Source organism: Bos grunniens, chromosome 20 (assembly GCF_055505025.1).
Source record: "Bos grunniens cultivar Pamir isolate PY7600 chromosome 20, Bosgru_T2T1.0, whole genome shotgun sequence".
NCBI lineage: Eukaryota > Metazoa > Chordata > Mammalia > Artiodactyla > Bovidae > Bos > Bos grunniens.
In genome coordinates, this window is record NC_141184.1 from 38,643,422 (window position 1) to 38,657,251 (window position 13,830).

General features: G+C 38.1%; 1 protein-coding gene across 3 annotated transcripts in view; it reads right to left on the reverse strand.

The window, feature by feature from the left end:
* Positions 1 to 2,550: 2,550 nt before the first annotated feature.
* The window catches only part of PLCXD3 (phosphatidylinositol specific phospholipase C X domain containing 3), a 201,378-nt gene continuing 190,098 nt past the window's right edge, over positions 2,551 to 13,830 (reverse strand). For all 3 annotated transcript variants that reach the window (XM_086361570.1, XM_086361572.1, XM_086361571.1), the window contains exon 3: positions 2,551 to 9,411. In XM_086361570.1, the coding sequence (XP_086217696.1) occupies positions 9,258 to 9,411 (154 nt within the window). In that variant the 3' untranslated portion in view covers positions 2,551 to 9,257. The remainder of the gene's footprint in view (positions 9,412 to 13,830) is intronic.

The window sequence follows — 13,830 nt, forward strand, 5'->3', positions numbered from 1 at the left end:
GTCCCCTTCTCCTCCTGCTTTCAATCTTTCCCAGCATCAGGGTCTTTTCTAATGAGTCCGTTCTTCACATCAGGTGGCCAGACTATTGGCACTTCAGCTTCAACATCAGTCCTAACAAAAAATATTCAGAATTGATGTCTTTTAGGATTGAATGGTTTGATCTAAGGGACTTTCAAGAGTCTTCTCCAACATCTGATGCTCAGCCCAGGAAAAGCAGTGCGCACTGGGAGGATTGTTGGTTCTGATGGAGATATGGGGGCTTCCCTGGTAGCTCAGCTGGTAAAGAATCTGCCGGTAATGCGGGAGACCTGGGTTCGATCTCTGGGTTGGGAAGATGTCCTGGAGGAGTGCATGGCAACCCACTCCAGCGTTCTTTCCTGGAGAGTCCCATGGACAGAGGAGCCTGGTGGGCTACAGTCTATGGAGTCACAAAGAGTCAGACACAACTGAGTGACTAAGCACAGCACAGCACATGGTGAAAGGGCCATGATTGGAGACTGTAGAGGGCATGCGATCAGAGCATAGCAGCAGCCAGTAACCAGAGGCCCTGGATTTCTGCTTGGCACACAGAAAACACCTTCTGGGGATGCAGGAAAGTGTAAGGAAGGAGACAGCCTTCCCAAAGGGTGTGTGACCGGATCTCTTGTGTGGAAAGAAGAGCCTGTGGAATTTTAGTTAATGTATTCATGCAACCCCACTTATATCTGCAAGTGGATGAGGAATGGGAACACTTAACAAGAGGTTTGTTGAAGTTCAAAATGTAATCCCTCTCATACCCTTTCTCAGCTACTTTTAAACAGATGAATCATAACACAAGTTCCCCTGGGCACATATTCTGCACAAAGATTTGGAGTTGACTTTACAGCTAAGGTAAGAGGTCTTAGTGTTTGAAGAGAACACCATGCAGTGTATTTTCCTCTAAATTCTCCCAGTGTTTTCAGTAGTTCTCCAAGGAATACAAGAGGTGGAGCATACTGCCTGCTAGTTTTTTGATGCCTCATCACCATTCGACAGTGTCCCACATGTGCACAGCCTGATCGAGCACTTGTCTACCCTTCAATTGGGTCATAACCCATCATAGTTTCATTTCATTGTTTTCAAACATGTTTTAATAACTGCTATCCCCTGAGGATACAAAAATAGCGAACACGTGCCCCTTACTTTCAAAGCTGAAATCAAAGATTTATAACCTTTAGTTCAATGAGAAAAGAGTTATTGGTTCAAAATTAATATTTTCTGCCTTTTCCCCATGCCAAAATAGAAACGGGTCTGCAGGCACATTTTTATTTTTCCATAATGAAAGAGTACAGTTTAATAACAGCTTAGCAGTTGTGTTGAGGCAAAATATTTTTTTTTCTTCATTATTTCTCAGTGAAACCCCAAGAGGCCAAGCTTCCACATTCCTCTGAGGGAAAAAGTGTGAGCGGAGGATAATAGTTTTGCCAACGAATGCTTGGAACTGGTAGCACTGGCATTCTCCACCGCCCTCCTGGGCTTCTCACCAAGGGCACTAAATCCCAGTTTGTAGAATTTAATGTGGTTTTTACCATGTTTCACCTTTGCCTAAAGTGCCAGATGTTTCCAGGAATATTAATATTTCTATCCACAGGACTGAAAGATGAACATGGTAGAAGAGGCCCAGTTACATTTAAGTTCACCCCCTGCCACTTAATTCCAGGGTGGCCATTATTACTGCGATGACAAATATTGAACCATATATTGACAGCCAATGTTGAAATGGCGCCATCATGCCACAATATTACTTTTCACTAAAAGAGAAATATTTGCTCCAATGCCGGTGATATGCATACTCCTTTCATCTTGGAAGTGCCAACATCTTTAACCTGTAGAAAGGACATACTTCTTTAATTTCTGGGGCCTGCTCTGATTCCCCAGTAGCTTGGAAGGTAAAGAATATGCCTGCACTGCAGGAGACCTGGGCTCAATCCCTGGGTTGGGAAGATCCCCTGGAGGAGGGCACGGCAATCCACTCGAGTATTCTTGCCTGGAGAATCCCAAGGACAGAGGACCCTGGCTGGCTACAGTTTATGGGGTTGCAAAGAGTTGGACATGACTGAGTGACTAACACTTTCACTTTACTTTATGAGGTCAGCCTCTGCTTCATCTGAAGTTCTGGAGGTGAGGGGAGCAAAAAGAAGGGATGGGACCTCAGTTTTTTACTGTTTTTGTGATACAGATATGATACCGCACCCAACATCCTATACACGGTGTCAAGATGGTGTTTTATAGTACTAATATACGATATTCATCAGTATGGTATTGCTATAGTGATATTGGCTTTTGTGGCAATACCAGAAGCTAAAAGCATCAGACTTTGAAGATGCCTAACTTTGATGCAATGGAAGCAATCATAGCATTGTCTTTTTTGGTGAAGGATATATTCTTTCATAGAGGAAATCCTAATATGGTGATTTATATTTTTTTAAAAAGAATGACATTTTCTGTTGCTCTGAGTCATGTCTTATTTAACAGATCCACTTTGGGGCTGTAATAAAGTGCTGATGAATATGAAATAAAAAAATTAAGACAACTGGTATCAGGACTTTATTAGGTTTTTCACTGGATACAAAGAAACTTTTTTTAACATTAAGAACACAATCTTATCAAAAAAATTTCATTTGCTAAACAGAACTGTAGGCATGTATTTTCTTTACATCACATTTATTAAAGTATCAATGACCAGATCCTAAATAGAGAAGGCACAGGTCTGTCTCCCGCTGGTGAATTTCTCGTGTCTAATGAAGGAAATGTCACCAGCTCTGCAAATTCCCATCCTTTAGACATGAAGTAAATCAACAGAAATGTGTGAAAGCAGGGGCCATGAGATGGAAATGTTACATTAAGAGATTTGGATTTTCCTATCACTTATATAAATTTTAAGAGAGGAGGCAGCTACCCAAATGTCCTGAAACTCCATCCCCATTCAGACCCTGCCAAGGAGTCACTGTTGAATTCAGAAATATTTGAAAACTCTATTTTAGGAATTCCAACACATTTTACGCTTTGCAAATTTGTCTAGAAAATGACCTTAGGTCTCACGGTTCTTACTCTGGGATGGGTTGGGTTTCCAATTCCTTAGAAAAAGTGTTGGTTATGATAATCTGCTTTGACGAGTCTCTCTGGCAGGTGCGGCTTCATGGTCAGGAACTACATTCCCACCTGCTGTCTCTTCCACCCAATCTCCTGAATAGGCACAGACAGAGCTGTGTCCACACCTTGGACACTCCTCTCTTCCTCCAGCAGTCAAGAGAGTTCCTTTCTATGTCAAATTTTCTACAGTTCCATAGATGACCAGGTCTAATCTGATAAAAATCATTTGTGCTAAGTTGTTAATAAGAAGAGTAATGGATTCATTTGTTACCTCTCTGAAAGAAAAAGATAACAAATTTTTAAAGTGGTCCTGGTATGAATTAGAAGGTACTTTTCTCCAGGGGCATTTTTAATGTATGGGTATGTTTCAGGTTGTCCCAAATTATTGGGGAATGTTACATTAGGGATTAATTGTGGGGAGAGAGACTTGGATCTCACAATAGAAAAGTGAATGTGGCATTGATCTTATGAAAGTTCTTGCCTGATTATTCTTCCTGTACTTCAGTTGGCCCTTCATAACACATTTCTGGGACTTGGCATGGGCCAATATTTTCCTTCATGAGGGGTATTAAGACTACTGATTTTCATGAACTGTCTTAACACAGGAGTGTGGAAAGAGGTAGGATATTATCCCCTATAGGTAGCCCGACTGTAAAAGACAGGATGCATAGGGATTTAAGATTAGAAAAAAAATGCAGAAATGCCCAATTAAATGTGAATTTCAGATAAACAATGAATAATTTTTAGTATAAGTACATCTCATGAAATATTGGGAAATATTATTCTAAAAATATTCATGTGTATCTGAAATTTGAGTTTCACTGGGTGTCCAGTATTCTATCTAGCAACCTTAAATATGGGACAAACATAACTGAAGATGGAGTAAAAGAAAAGAAGGTCGATTAATATCCTGTACCAAGATCCCAGACCTAAAGATTACAGAGTTTTGCTTTGAACATGACCACCAGTGCAGATCCTTAAATTAGTATTTGAATGCACTTAGGCAGATAGCAAAAATTCAGGAGTGTTGCTTCCTGCTTTTTTGCAAAGGGAATCACATTGGTACTACCTAATGTTGATGGGTCTTTTGTGACTCTCACAGAGCCAAGGCAGTTCATTATACTTGAGAAGACTCATTTTTTTTTTTTTTAAGTAATGGTTTGGAGAAACATTTTTTTAAAGAAAACTTGGGTTCCCTAAAAATGGGTTCCATGAAAAATGGGTTCCATGTTTGGAAGAACAACTTTAGAAGTGCACTGGCTGTCTTGTGGATGGAAGTGAGTCTGAATTTAGTTTCTTTGCACAGTAATGAAGTTAATAAATTAATTGATGTTTGAAACTTAAAGAGCATTGGGTATCCCACAGGCTGCATCATTTGCTTGTGGGAACTCAAATAAGTACTAAAGCACATTCCTCATGTGGTTAAAAAAAAGGCTATTTTTAACAAAAACATAATCTCCTTTTAAATTTTAATCCCAAATTGCAACAGTAACAAAAATGTCAATGAATTAAGGCTGGTCATAATGTGCCCTTTTTCTTTAGGATAAGTTTGATTTTGTACAAGATATAGTACACTTACACACACACCACATACAAGCACATACTTCTGACTCATACAAATACACATTTAGAACTAATAACTATAAAAGAGTATCACAAATGAAATAAAAAGTGCACAATTTTCAATAGACTTAATCAACACGTTTTACAAATTCCACAGAACATTTTATCATTGTCATTGGGAAAACAAACAATTTAGAGCATTATTTAAAACCGTATGTAACACAGGAGCCACCAGTGAGTTATGGCAAATACAGCATTTACACCATTGTGTCACTGAAATCTAGTTGAAAAGACTAAAGTGCTATAACATAAAATACTTTTAAAAACCTTGTTTAGCATATCTTGAGGGACACTATGCATTATTTTCTATTAGCGATTCAGAAAGCAGCACTCCACCTGTGAAGCTCTGATCTAGACAGCAACCAAAGGTCAGAAGTTTGTGTCGCTGGATCATTAAAATTGCAGAACTGAAAAACTCACGAAAACATACATTTCCTGAGACTTCCAACTTTCCGGTCTGGAGTCCTAACAGGGGAGATCCTGAATGGGTAACATTGGCTAAAACATCTTAGAGCCTCAAAGAACTTAAAACAACATTAAGAGAAGATGTGTGTTTGCTTGTTTATGATTTATTTTTAAGTTCATCTTTGATTCTCCAGCTTGAAGTGTTACTGACAACATAGTTAAGACTATCACTGCTAGGCATTTCTTATTTATGATGGTCTTATTTTTCACTGGTTTTCTAGTGATTTTTCTCCTCTTAAATATTTAAATATTTGAATTATGTTTGTGCCTACTTATGTAGGAGATATTGATTTTAAGAGTTAAAACTGCCATAGAATCAGGTTGATTGATTAGAGTGGTTTCCTCTTGAATAATGTGTGAGATGTTCATGCTGTGTGTGTGTGTGTGTGTGTGTGTGTTTATGTGTGTACACACATAGGTGCATACATACCAAACACTTTATGCTCTAATACATTCACTGTTAGGTGGTGCTCCATGAAAAGTAAGTTTTCCTAGTATGGCTGAAAGTGAATATTGAGGTCATCATATAGAGTATCCTAAGGCTTTTAAAAGATGCCTCCTCATTCTCTGCATTCATATGACTGTGTAGTAATAAGGGAGACATAAAGGATGAAATGGCAGGAGTCATCACCATATTGTGCCTTCAAACCTTCAAAATTACAGACAAGAAAGCAACCAAAAAATGATACTCCTGGCATATTTTCCCTCATCAGCCACTCACCCCTTTGATTTCCTGCTATAATTGGGTAAAAGTTGGATTTTGTTTCTGTTTTTTTTTTTTTTCTTCCTTGCAGGACTAGTGATGGAAAAGTCTTAAGAACTAAGCAAAACAAAATGTGCACCAAGACATATCTCCTACCACTTGGGGGTTTATTTGTAGCCCTTGTGCTCAAATGCTCTGGAAACACAATGCGTAACTAAGACAAAGGAGCTTGGGCTGATGGTAAACTCTAATCACATCCCACTAGTCCTCACCCCACCTCTTTATTAAGGCCCACAGCCTGCTCCCCAAGTGTGTTCCAGAGCAGGGCCAATGGACAGAAGACAGCCAAAGGCATCTTCTCTCTATTCTCCTTGCAAAGGAATCCCTTCTAGTGAACTCTCCCTCTAGCTGGAGGACCCAGGGGTCACATCTACCTGTTCCCTCCTTTAGAAATTAAGGCAAGTCCATGTACTCCCAGTGCCTGCTACTTATACACTGTATATCCACATGGAAACCAAACATTGGCTTGGAAATATCTCTTGTCAAACAAGGTCTCTATGTGCCGATTATTAATTGCAATGAAATGCTTTCTCCAGTTGAAAAACTGCACAATTAATCTAATGCTTCAGCACGTTTGTTTTTTTTCCAGCACCCAAATGACAAATATGGCAAAGCTAATCTAAGCGAATATTATAAGAAAGCATCTAAGTTCAAGAAAATACAACATAGTTACCTCTATATTTTACTCATTTTTCATTAATATGTTGAAAGATCGGTTTTCTCATACATTTATAAGTTAAATCCTTGTGTCATTGTAAGTTTGCTTGGCTAAAGGTCCTCCTGAGGGATGAATAATGAATAGTCAGAGAAAACCTGCCCAAAAAACAACTTCACAGGACATTAATTTCAAGAAGCTACAGAATCATATTCCATTGCACATAAAGAGCAGGTGAAAGATATAGAAAGACAGTAAAACTGCAAGGAGAGAGGAAGCGGAAAGAAAACTATATTTGTAGATACTATTATCTATTCATACAAAAATATTTGAATATAATCAGTTACTCTACTTTCAAAGTTCTCATCAACTCTTTTTCAGACATTGTTAAGGGTTTTGGTCTTAAAACTACAGTATTTAATGTCATCAAAGTTTTCACTTGAAAAGAAGAATTGTCACTGTGTCTGTCCGTGACTGTGTGTGTTTGTGTGTATTTGTATCTGTCCGCTTGCAAGGAGTAGGTACAGATTGGTTTATTTTGTTTATTGATACAAATACACACAACTGGAATGGAGAATATATCTGTTGCTTGTATATATGCACGCTACTTGGTCAACAAAACACAGCTGTGTACTTTCCATAAATGTTCTCTTCCATCTAAACAATTTCTCTCCCTTCCCCTCAGTGGTTAATAAATACTATTTTCTGATAATGAGTATGTGTAATCTTCTAATAAACTCTTGATCATTTATAATTTTAATGTACATAAACTTGGAATCAAATCCCTTACCTAAGACTCAGAGAGTAAACCACATGTTGTATGTCTAAATTAATTAAAAACTGAGAACATGCATTTATTTCTCTATGGTCCCACTTTACATGGATTATGTTGTTTCCCCCCAGGAAACTATTGAGGTGTGATTATTTCTAAACATGAAGATAAAATAATTCAGAATTGTACAAATTTCAGCAAATTTTATATATTTTTATAAATGCCTCAAAATAGTCCTGTGAGGCATATAGGAAAGGGTTATTGTGCTCTTTTAAGGTTATTTGGAGCTGTCAAATATTGCAAAGACACCAAGGGGAAGCAATGCTTAAAGTTGTATTGCATTTTTCTTCCTCATACATGTGGACTATCACATGGCAGAAGGCAGAAACTTTCTGTGAAACTTTGGCCTCTGCCTCAAAATTAACCTTGGGGTGAGATGGACGGAACCCCAAAGTGATTTTCAAAATCTGCTCAGATCACATATACTTAAGAATCTCCTGAAGATGCTTCATGGATCCTTGAGAGGTCACAGTCATAGTTTCAAAGACATTGTTCTCATTCATTCTGTGACCCTTCCCCTCAACTTTAATTTAAAAAAAACTCAAATTGAAGCTTCTCAGAATATGTTCCTCAAAATTTGGGATGTAGAATGACATGTTGGGAAATCTTAATTTGGTAGGAAAGCTTGCACAATCTTTCTTTCTTTTCTTATTTTAATTTTTTTAGTCAAGTTAATTGTTAGAAAAACTTTTGTAAGTGTTCTTTTCAGAGTTTTCTGAGTCCATTTTTAAAATTTTTTCTTTTACAATTTTACTTTTATTTACTTTTTCATGGAAAGTCATTTTATTTTAAATATAGTGGTGTGTACATGTCGATCCCAAACTCCCAATCTATCTCTCTTGTCCCCACCCTTCCCCCTGTAACCATAAATTCGATCTCTAAGTCTGTGTGCCTTTTTCTGTTTTTTTAAGTTCATTTGTATCTTTTTTTTATCCCACATATAAGAGATATCAAATGCTATTTGTCCTTCTCTTTCTTATTTTACTCAGTATGATCATCTCCAAATCCAGCAGAGTTTTCTGATTTTAACACACATAATTTTTCATTTACTGGGCATTTTCAAGACAATATTTAAGAGATTTCTGAATTAAAGTGACATCCATCTCCTCACCACCTCCATTTTTCAATATGGAGTTGGCACTAATTGTTCTTCCACAAAAGTTTTTTATTCTGTATTTATAGCTGCCTTCAATAGAAATACTGTGAAACACTATTGTTTTTAGATGACACAAAATTTACTGATTATGGCCTCCAGTATTACTGATGCAGGGAAATCAATTTGATGCATATTATCTATGACCAAAAGTTAGCAAGACTGCAGGCTACAGAATATTATACCAAATCCTACAAAACAAGTAAATTTTAGTACAACAATGTAATACACATTATTCTGGGCATTCAATTACTTTTAAGTCCCATACAGCATCAGATTAAAAACAGCGAGTGAGAGAGGGAGCAGAAAGTTTCATTTGGAGGAAAGTGTAGGAGCCCTAAGTTGAAATCAGAAACACAATCAAGTAAACACCCATAAGTTACAAAGACTAATTCTGAAAAACAAAATTTACTAGTCTTTTTTTAATCCCTAACACTAGAAGTAGGTTTTGCTTATCAAATGGGAAATGAAATATTTATAGTAATGAAGAGTACGATAATAATCACTGAAGAAATGGTTTCCCCCTTTCCCACCCACTTTCAGCCCTTATCCCTTCAGAAACTCAGTGGAATAGGAAGATCAGAGTGTTTATAGACAATACATCTAATACAGTGAATCTTCTCCTTCTTATTCACTGATACTCCAAACAGTACCATCAAGTGTTGGCTTCCCCTTCTTCAAAGACATAGTTGAGCTTTATGACAGTGCTGATGAAATCACCAAGTTCTACAAAGTCGGCAGTGACAATATTGATGCCACTCTCTCCTGGCTTCTGTGTGCGGACCCACTGCATCATGGCAGGAAGAGCTCTGAGAAAGGAAAGAAAAAGAGATGTTACAGAAGGAAATATATTATTTTTCAAGCTTGCAATCCCCAGGACTTCCTTTAGTTTTCTAACTTACTAAAATAAATGCCCCAATTACAGATACATAATGGAGAAAAAAAAAAAAAAAAAGGAAATGGACTATGGTAAATTCTTAACCTCTTAAGTGACTCTGCAGGAGAAATATAGTCATCCTTGGAGGGTGGCTCAGATGGTAAAGAGTCTGCCTGCAATGCAGGAGATGCGGATTCAATCCCTGGTTCGGGAAGATCCCCTGGAGGAGGAAATGGCTATCCACTCCAGTATTCTTGCTGGAGAATTCCATGGACAGAGGAGCCTGGTGGGCTATAGTCCATGGGATCGCAAACAGTTGGACAAGACCAAGAGACTAACACTTTGGAATCCATGAGGGATTTGTGCTAGGAATTACCACAGATAACAAAGTCTGTGAAAGTTCAAGTGTCTTACATAAAATGAAGTTGTAAAGTCAGTCCTTTTTATCCATGGTTTCTGCATTCATGAATTCAACCAACTGAGGATCGATTTTTGTGGATATAGAACTCAAGCAAATGAGGGCTGACTGTAGTCACTATATCAATTAATATTGGACTCCATCTTTGGAGATCTCAGATGCCATGAGAATTTATAGTGAAATTTCTCCACTAAGAAAACAACATTCTTGCACTCATTTTCTAGTTTGATATGGTGTGATTGTAAACCCTGGAGAACTATGGGTTAGTGAGGCCAGGGATGAGTATATGCACTTAGCAAACATTTATTACAAACCCACTATTTTCAGGAAATGTGCTAGATATTATAAATGGACATACTAGTGAAACTCCCTGCATTTAAAGAGTGCATAGTTTGGTGGTGGACAGATGGGCAAGGAAGACAATTTTAATATAGTACAATCAGGGCTCATCCTTTAAACTTATTTACTGATCACCTCTTCTATTCCAGAAACTGCTGAAGGCACTTGGAAAACTTGAGTAAGCATGGCAGATAAAAATATCCACCTGTGAGGAGCTTACAGTTTAATAAGGAAAGACAAATAATGAATAATAATCATAAATTAATTACACCGTTTGATAGGAAGGAAGAAGTGCTATTAAAATGCAGCTAAAAAGGGAAGATTTGAAGTGTGCAGATAGAGAGGAGTGGAGCAGATTGCAACTTAAAACAGGGTGCTCACACAGGTGCATTGACAAGGGGATATTTGTGCAAGGGTTTGAAGGAGACAAGGGAGTTAGTCACGTAGATAGCCAGGGAAAACATTTCAGCTGCTGCCATAGCCTTAAATGGGTAGCATGAATAAACTTGGTAAAAGAAAGAGGAGACCATTAAAAGATGAAGTTAGAGGAATAATAAGGAAAGGGGGGGCAGATGCTGTATGGCACTGTAGGTTATGACAAGGGTTCTGAGTGTTACTTTGAGTGAAATGGGGAGTCTTTGGAAGATCTTGACCAGAATAGTGTTGTGATCTGACTTAATTATAAAAGATGATTCATTACCACAAGAGCACAGTGGAGAGTCACCTAGCCTCATTTGCAAAATCAGAGAAAACTTTTCAGAAGAACATTCCCCGAATGTTGAGAGATTAGGAAGACTTAGCTGGGTGAAGGTGGGAATGGGGGATGGAGGATGATGTGGTGTATTTTCAGACAGAGAAAATAGCATTTCTACATTCATTAACAGGGGTACGGTGTGCTTAGGACTAGGGCATTTGGACAGACAGATCCAGCTATTAATAAGGATGCCATATCCTATGATAGCACATTGAAGAGAAACCACTATGACTTAAGCAGGCAGGAAGGGAGGTTGAGAAAGGGATAAATGAACTGAGGTCTTAGAGATGACAGTGCAATAACAATGAAAGAGTGAGGAAGTCCATGTGAACGTCAAATTCCTGGATGGGATGGAGAGAGAAGGAAAGATACAAAGGTGTGGGTGGAGAGATCGTGATGAAATTAAGAATCTCAAAGAAGCTATAAAATTTAAGGAAGCCTCAAAGTGCTGGAGAAATAAGAAGGGACCAGAAGACAGATGGTTTTCAGACTGTAAATCGACTTAAAGCTGTTAACCAGGGAAACTACATGCTTAGATTTGTGATTCAGAGAGTGTGGTTTGCCTTCAGTGTAAACAAATGAAGAGAAGAAAGCAAGACTAGGATCAGAGCTAACAACCAGAGAGCTGTGGAAGGAATCTAGACCAGAGAGAATGGGAACTTACGTTGCAGTGGCCACAATGAATATATTTGAAAGGAACTAAGGAGAGAAGGTGGCACTAGTGGTAAAGAACTCACCTGCCAATGCAGGAGACACAGGAGCTGAGGGTTGACCCCTGGGTGAGGAAGATCTCAGGGGGAAATGGAAACCCACACCAGTACTCTTGCCTGGAGCATCCCATGGACGGAGGAGCCTGGTGGTCCATAGTCCATGGGATTGCAAAGAGTTGAACATGACTGAAGTGACTGAACACACACACACACACACACAAGGAGATAAAAGGACAACATTTGACTGGTGTGGGATTGGATATGATGGAGATGAAGAAAGAGGCCATGAATGCTGCCTAGATTTCTAGCAGTATTCTTGCAGGTGAGCATATCATCTACTAATTTTGGAAGGATAGGACTGAGGGCTTCCCAGTGGATGTACGAAGTTCAGTCCGAGACCTGTTGATTCTGAGGTGACTTTGGGACACATGAATTCAGATTTCAATTGATTAAGTACAGGTCTAATATATTCAGGACATAGAGCTGGTCAAGGGCTATCACATAAAAATAAAAGAGCTATGAGAGTGGATAAAATTACCTGGGAAGATTGTATAGAGAAGGACGAGAAGAGAAAATCTGAATATCAGCTACATGGGCAGAAAAGTTGATTCAGTTAAAAAAGGGAGAATTAGGTATAAAAGTAGGATGAAAATCAGGAGCATATTGTATCATGAAATCAGAAGAAAAGAAAGTCATGCTCCTTTTGGTTTGTGAGGTTGAAGTACAGAATGTAATACAGTGCCTTTATCCAGATCTCATAAAGCACATCTAGCCAAACTTGACCCATCCAGGCAAAACTGAAATAACTGCCTTGGACTACATTAATCCTGCAGGTAGTACCTTAAAAATTCTGATCCATGTTTTCCAGCATTTACCTTTGTTTGTTAGATACAGATAGAGAACCCAAAAAGTGCTTCTAAAAGAGGATAGCGTGGACCCATTGCCATCAGAAAATAGACTGGCAGGTGGAGGAATTTGGTCTTCATAGCAACAGTTTCTGAAGGGAATTCTATCTTGAATTAAAAAACTGTGGATCCCTAGAGCACAGACACAGGGGTATTCAAGTTCATCAGAGAGACAGATGCCATGGCAGTGTGTGTGCAGCCACTCGGGTTTGAATTCCATTACTTTCTCTTCTGGGCTTGCTCGGACAGATGGCATATCTCTGCTGTGAACACAGTATCACCTCGGTATTTCATAAAAAGCAGACACTCTTTGGAAAAAGTATCAAACCAGTTCATTTCCTGGGAAGATGGTTGCTTAGCAGATACACTCACCTTGAGAGGTGAGAGGTAGTGAAGAGTGAGACTGAGGCCGGTGCCAATTCTGTATTAGCTTTAACCGAGTAGTTGGTTTGCCAGATCCCTAGGGTACTAGGTTATGGAAGGTTCTTGAGCAACAAAATTCCCATCTGAGAACCATGACCATCATGAAAACAGCAACTCAGATGCCTGCTACTACTCTAAGATTGATATTCCTGGGCCTGAATTTAGAATAACTAATTGTTATCCCCATGGAGAGATGTTAGGAGTGCTCTTCTCTGTTTCGCTATAAAATAGATTACTTGGAGGATTGATGAAATATCATTTTGGAATAGCTTGTAGTCCTCAGGTGAAATGAGTTTTACATTTAAAATGCCACTTCTCTGAGTCATGGGAATATTTTTCTTTTTCTGTTCAGATATACTTTTCTCAAGTCAATATGATACCAAAAACAAAATAAGCAATAATACCAAATTGAATCTCAAATACTCAGATGAACTTAAGTAGAATTACGTTAAACAAAAAGACTCAGTGTTCTAGATTAAAACAAACAAATGCTGTTGAAGTTACAATAATTATTTAGAGTGGCATTTCTTAAACTTTTAAAATTCTTTTCCCACCATAGAACCTTTAAAAATATTTTCCTTCCTCACTTTCTTTCTCAATAAAGTTTTAATACCACAGATAGACTTTAAATATGTTTATATATTGTTTGTATATTCCTGTACTTTTTACATAAAAAGAGCACGTGTTTTATTTGCCCTCCTGAGAATCAATTCTTATATTAGATAAATAAATTGAAAAGCCTACTCTGGTGGTAATAAAATATTGTCTCAAAGCAATAATATTCACTGTATAAGACAATTGG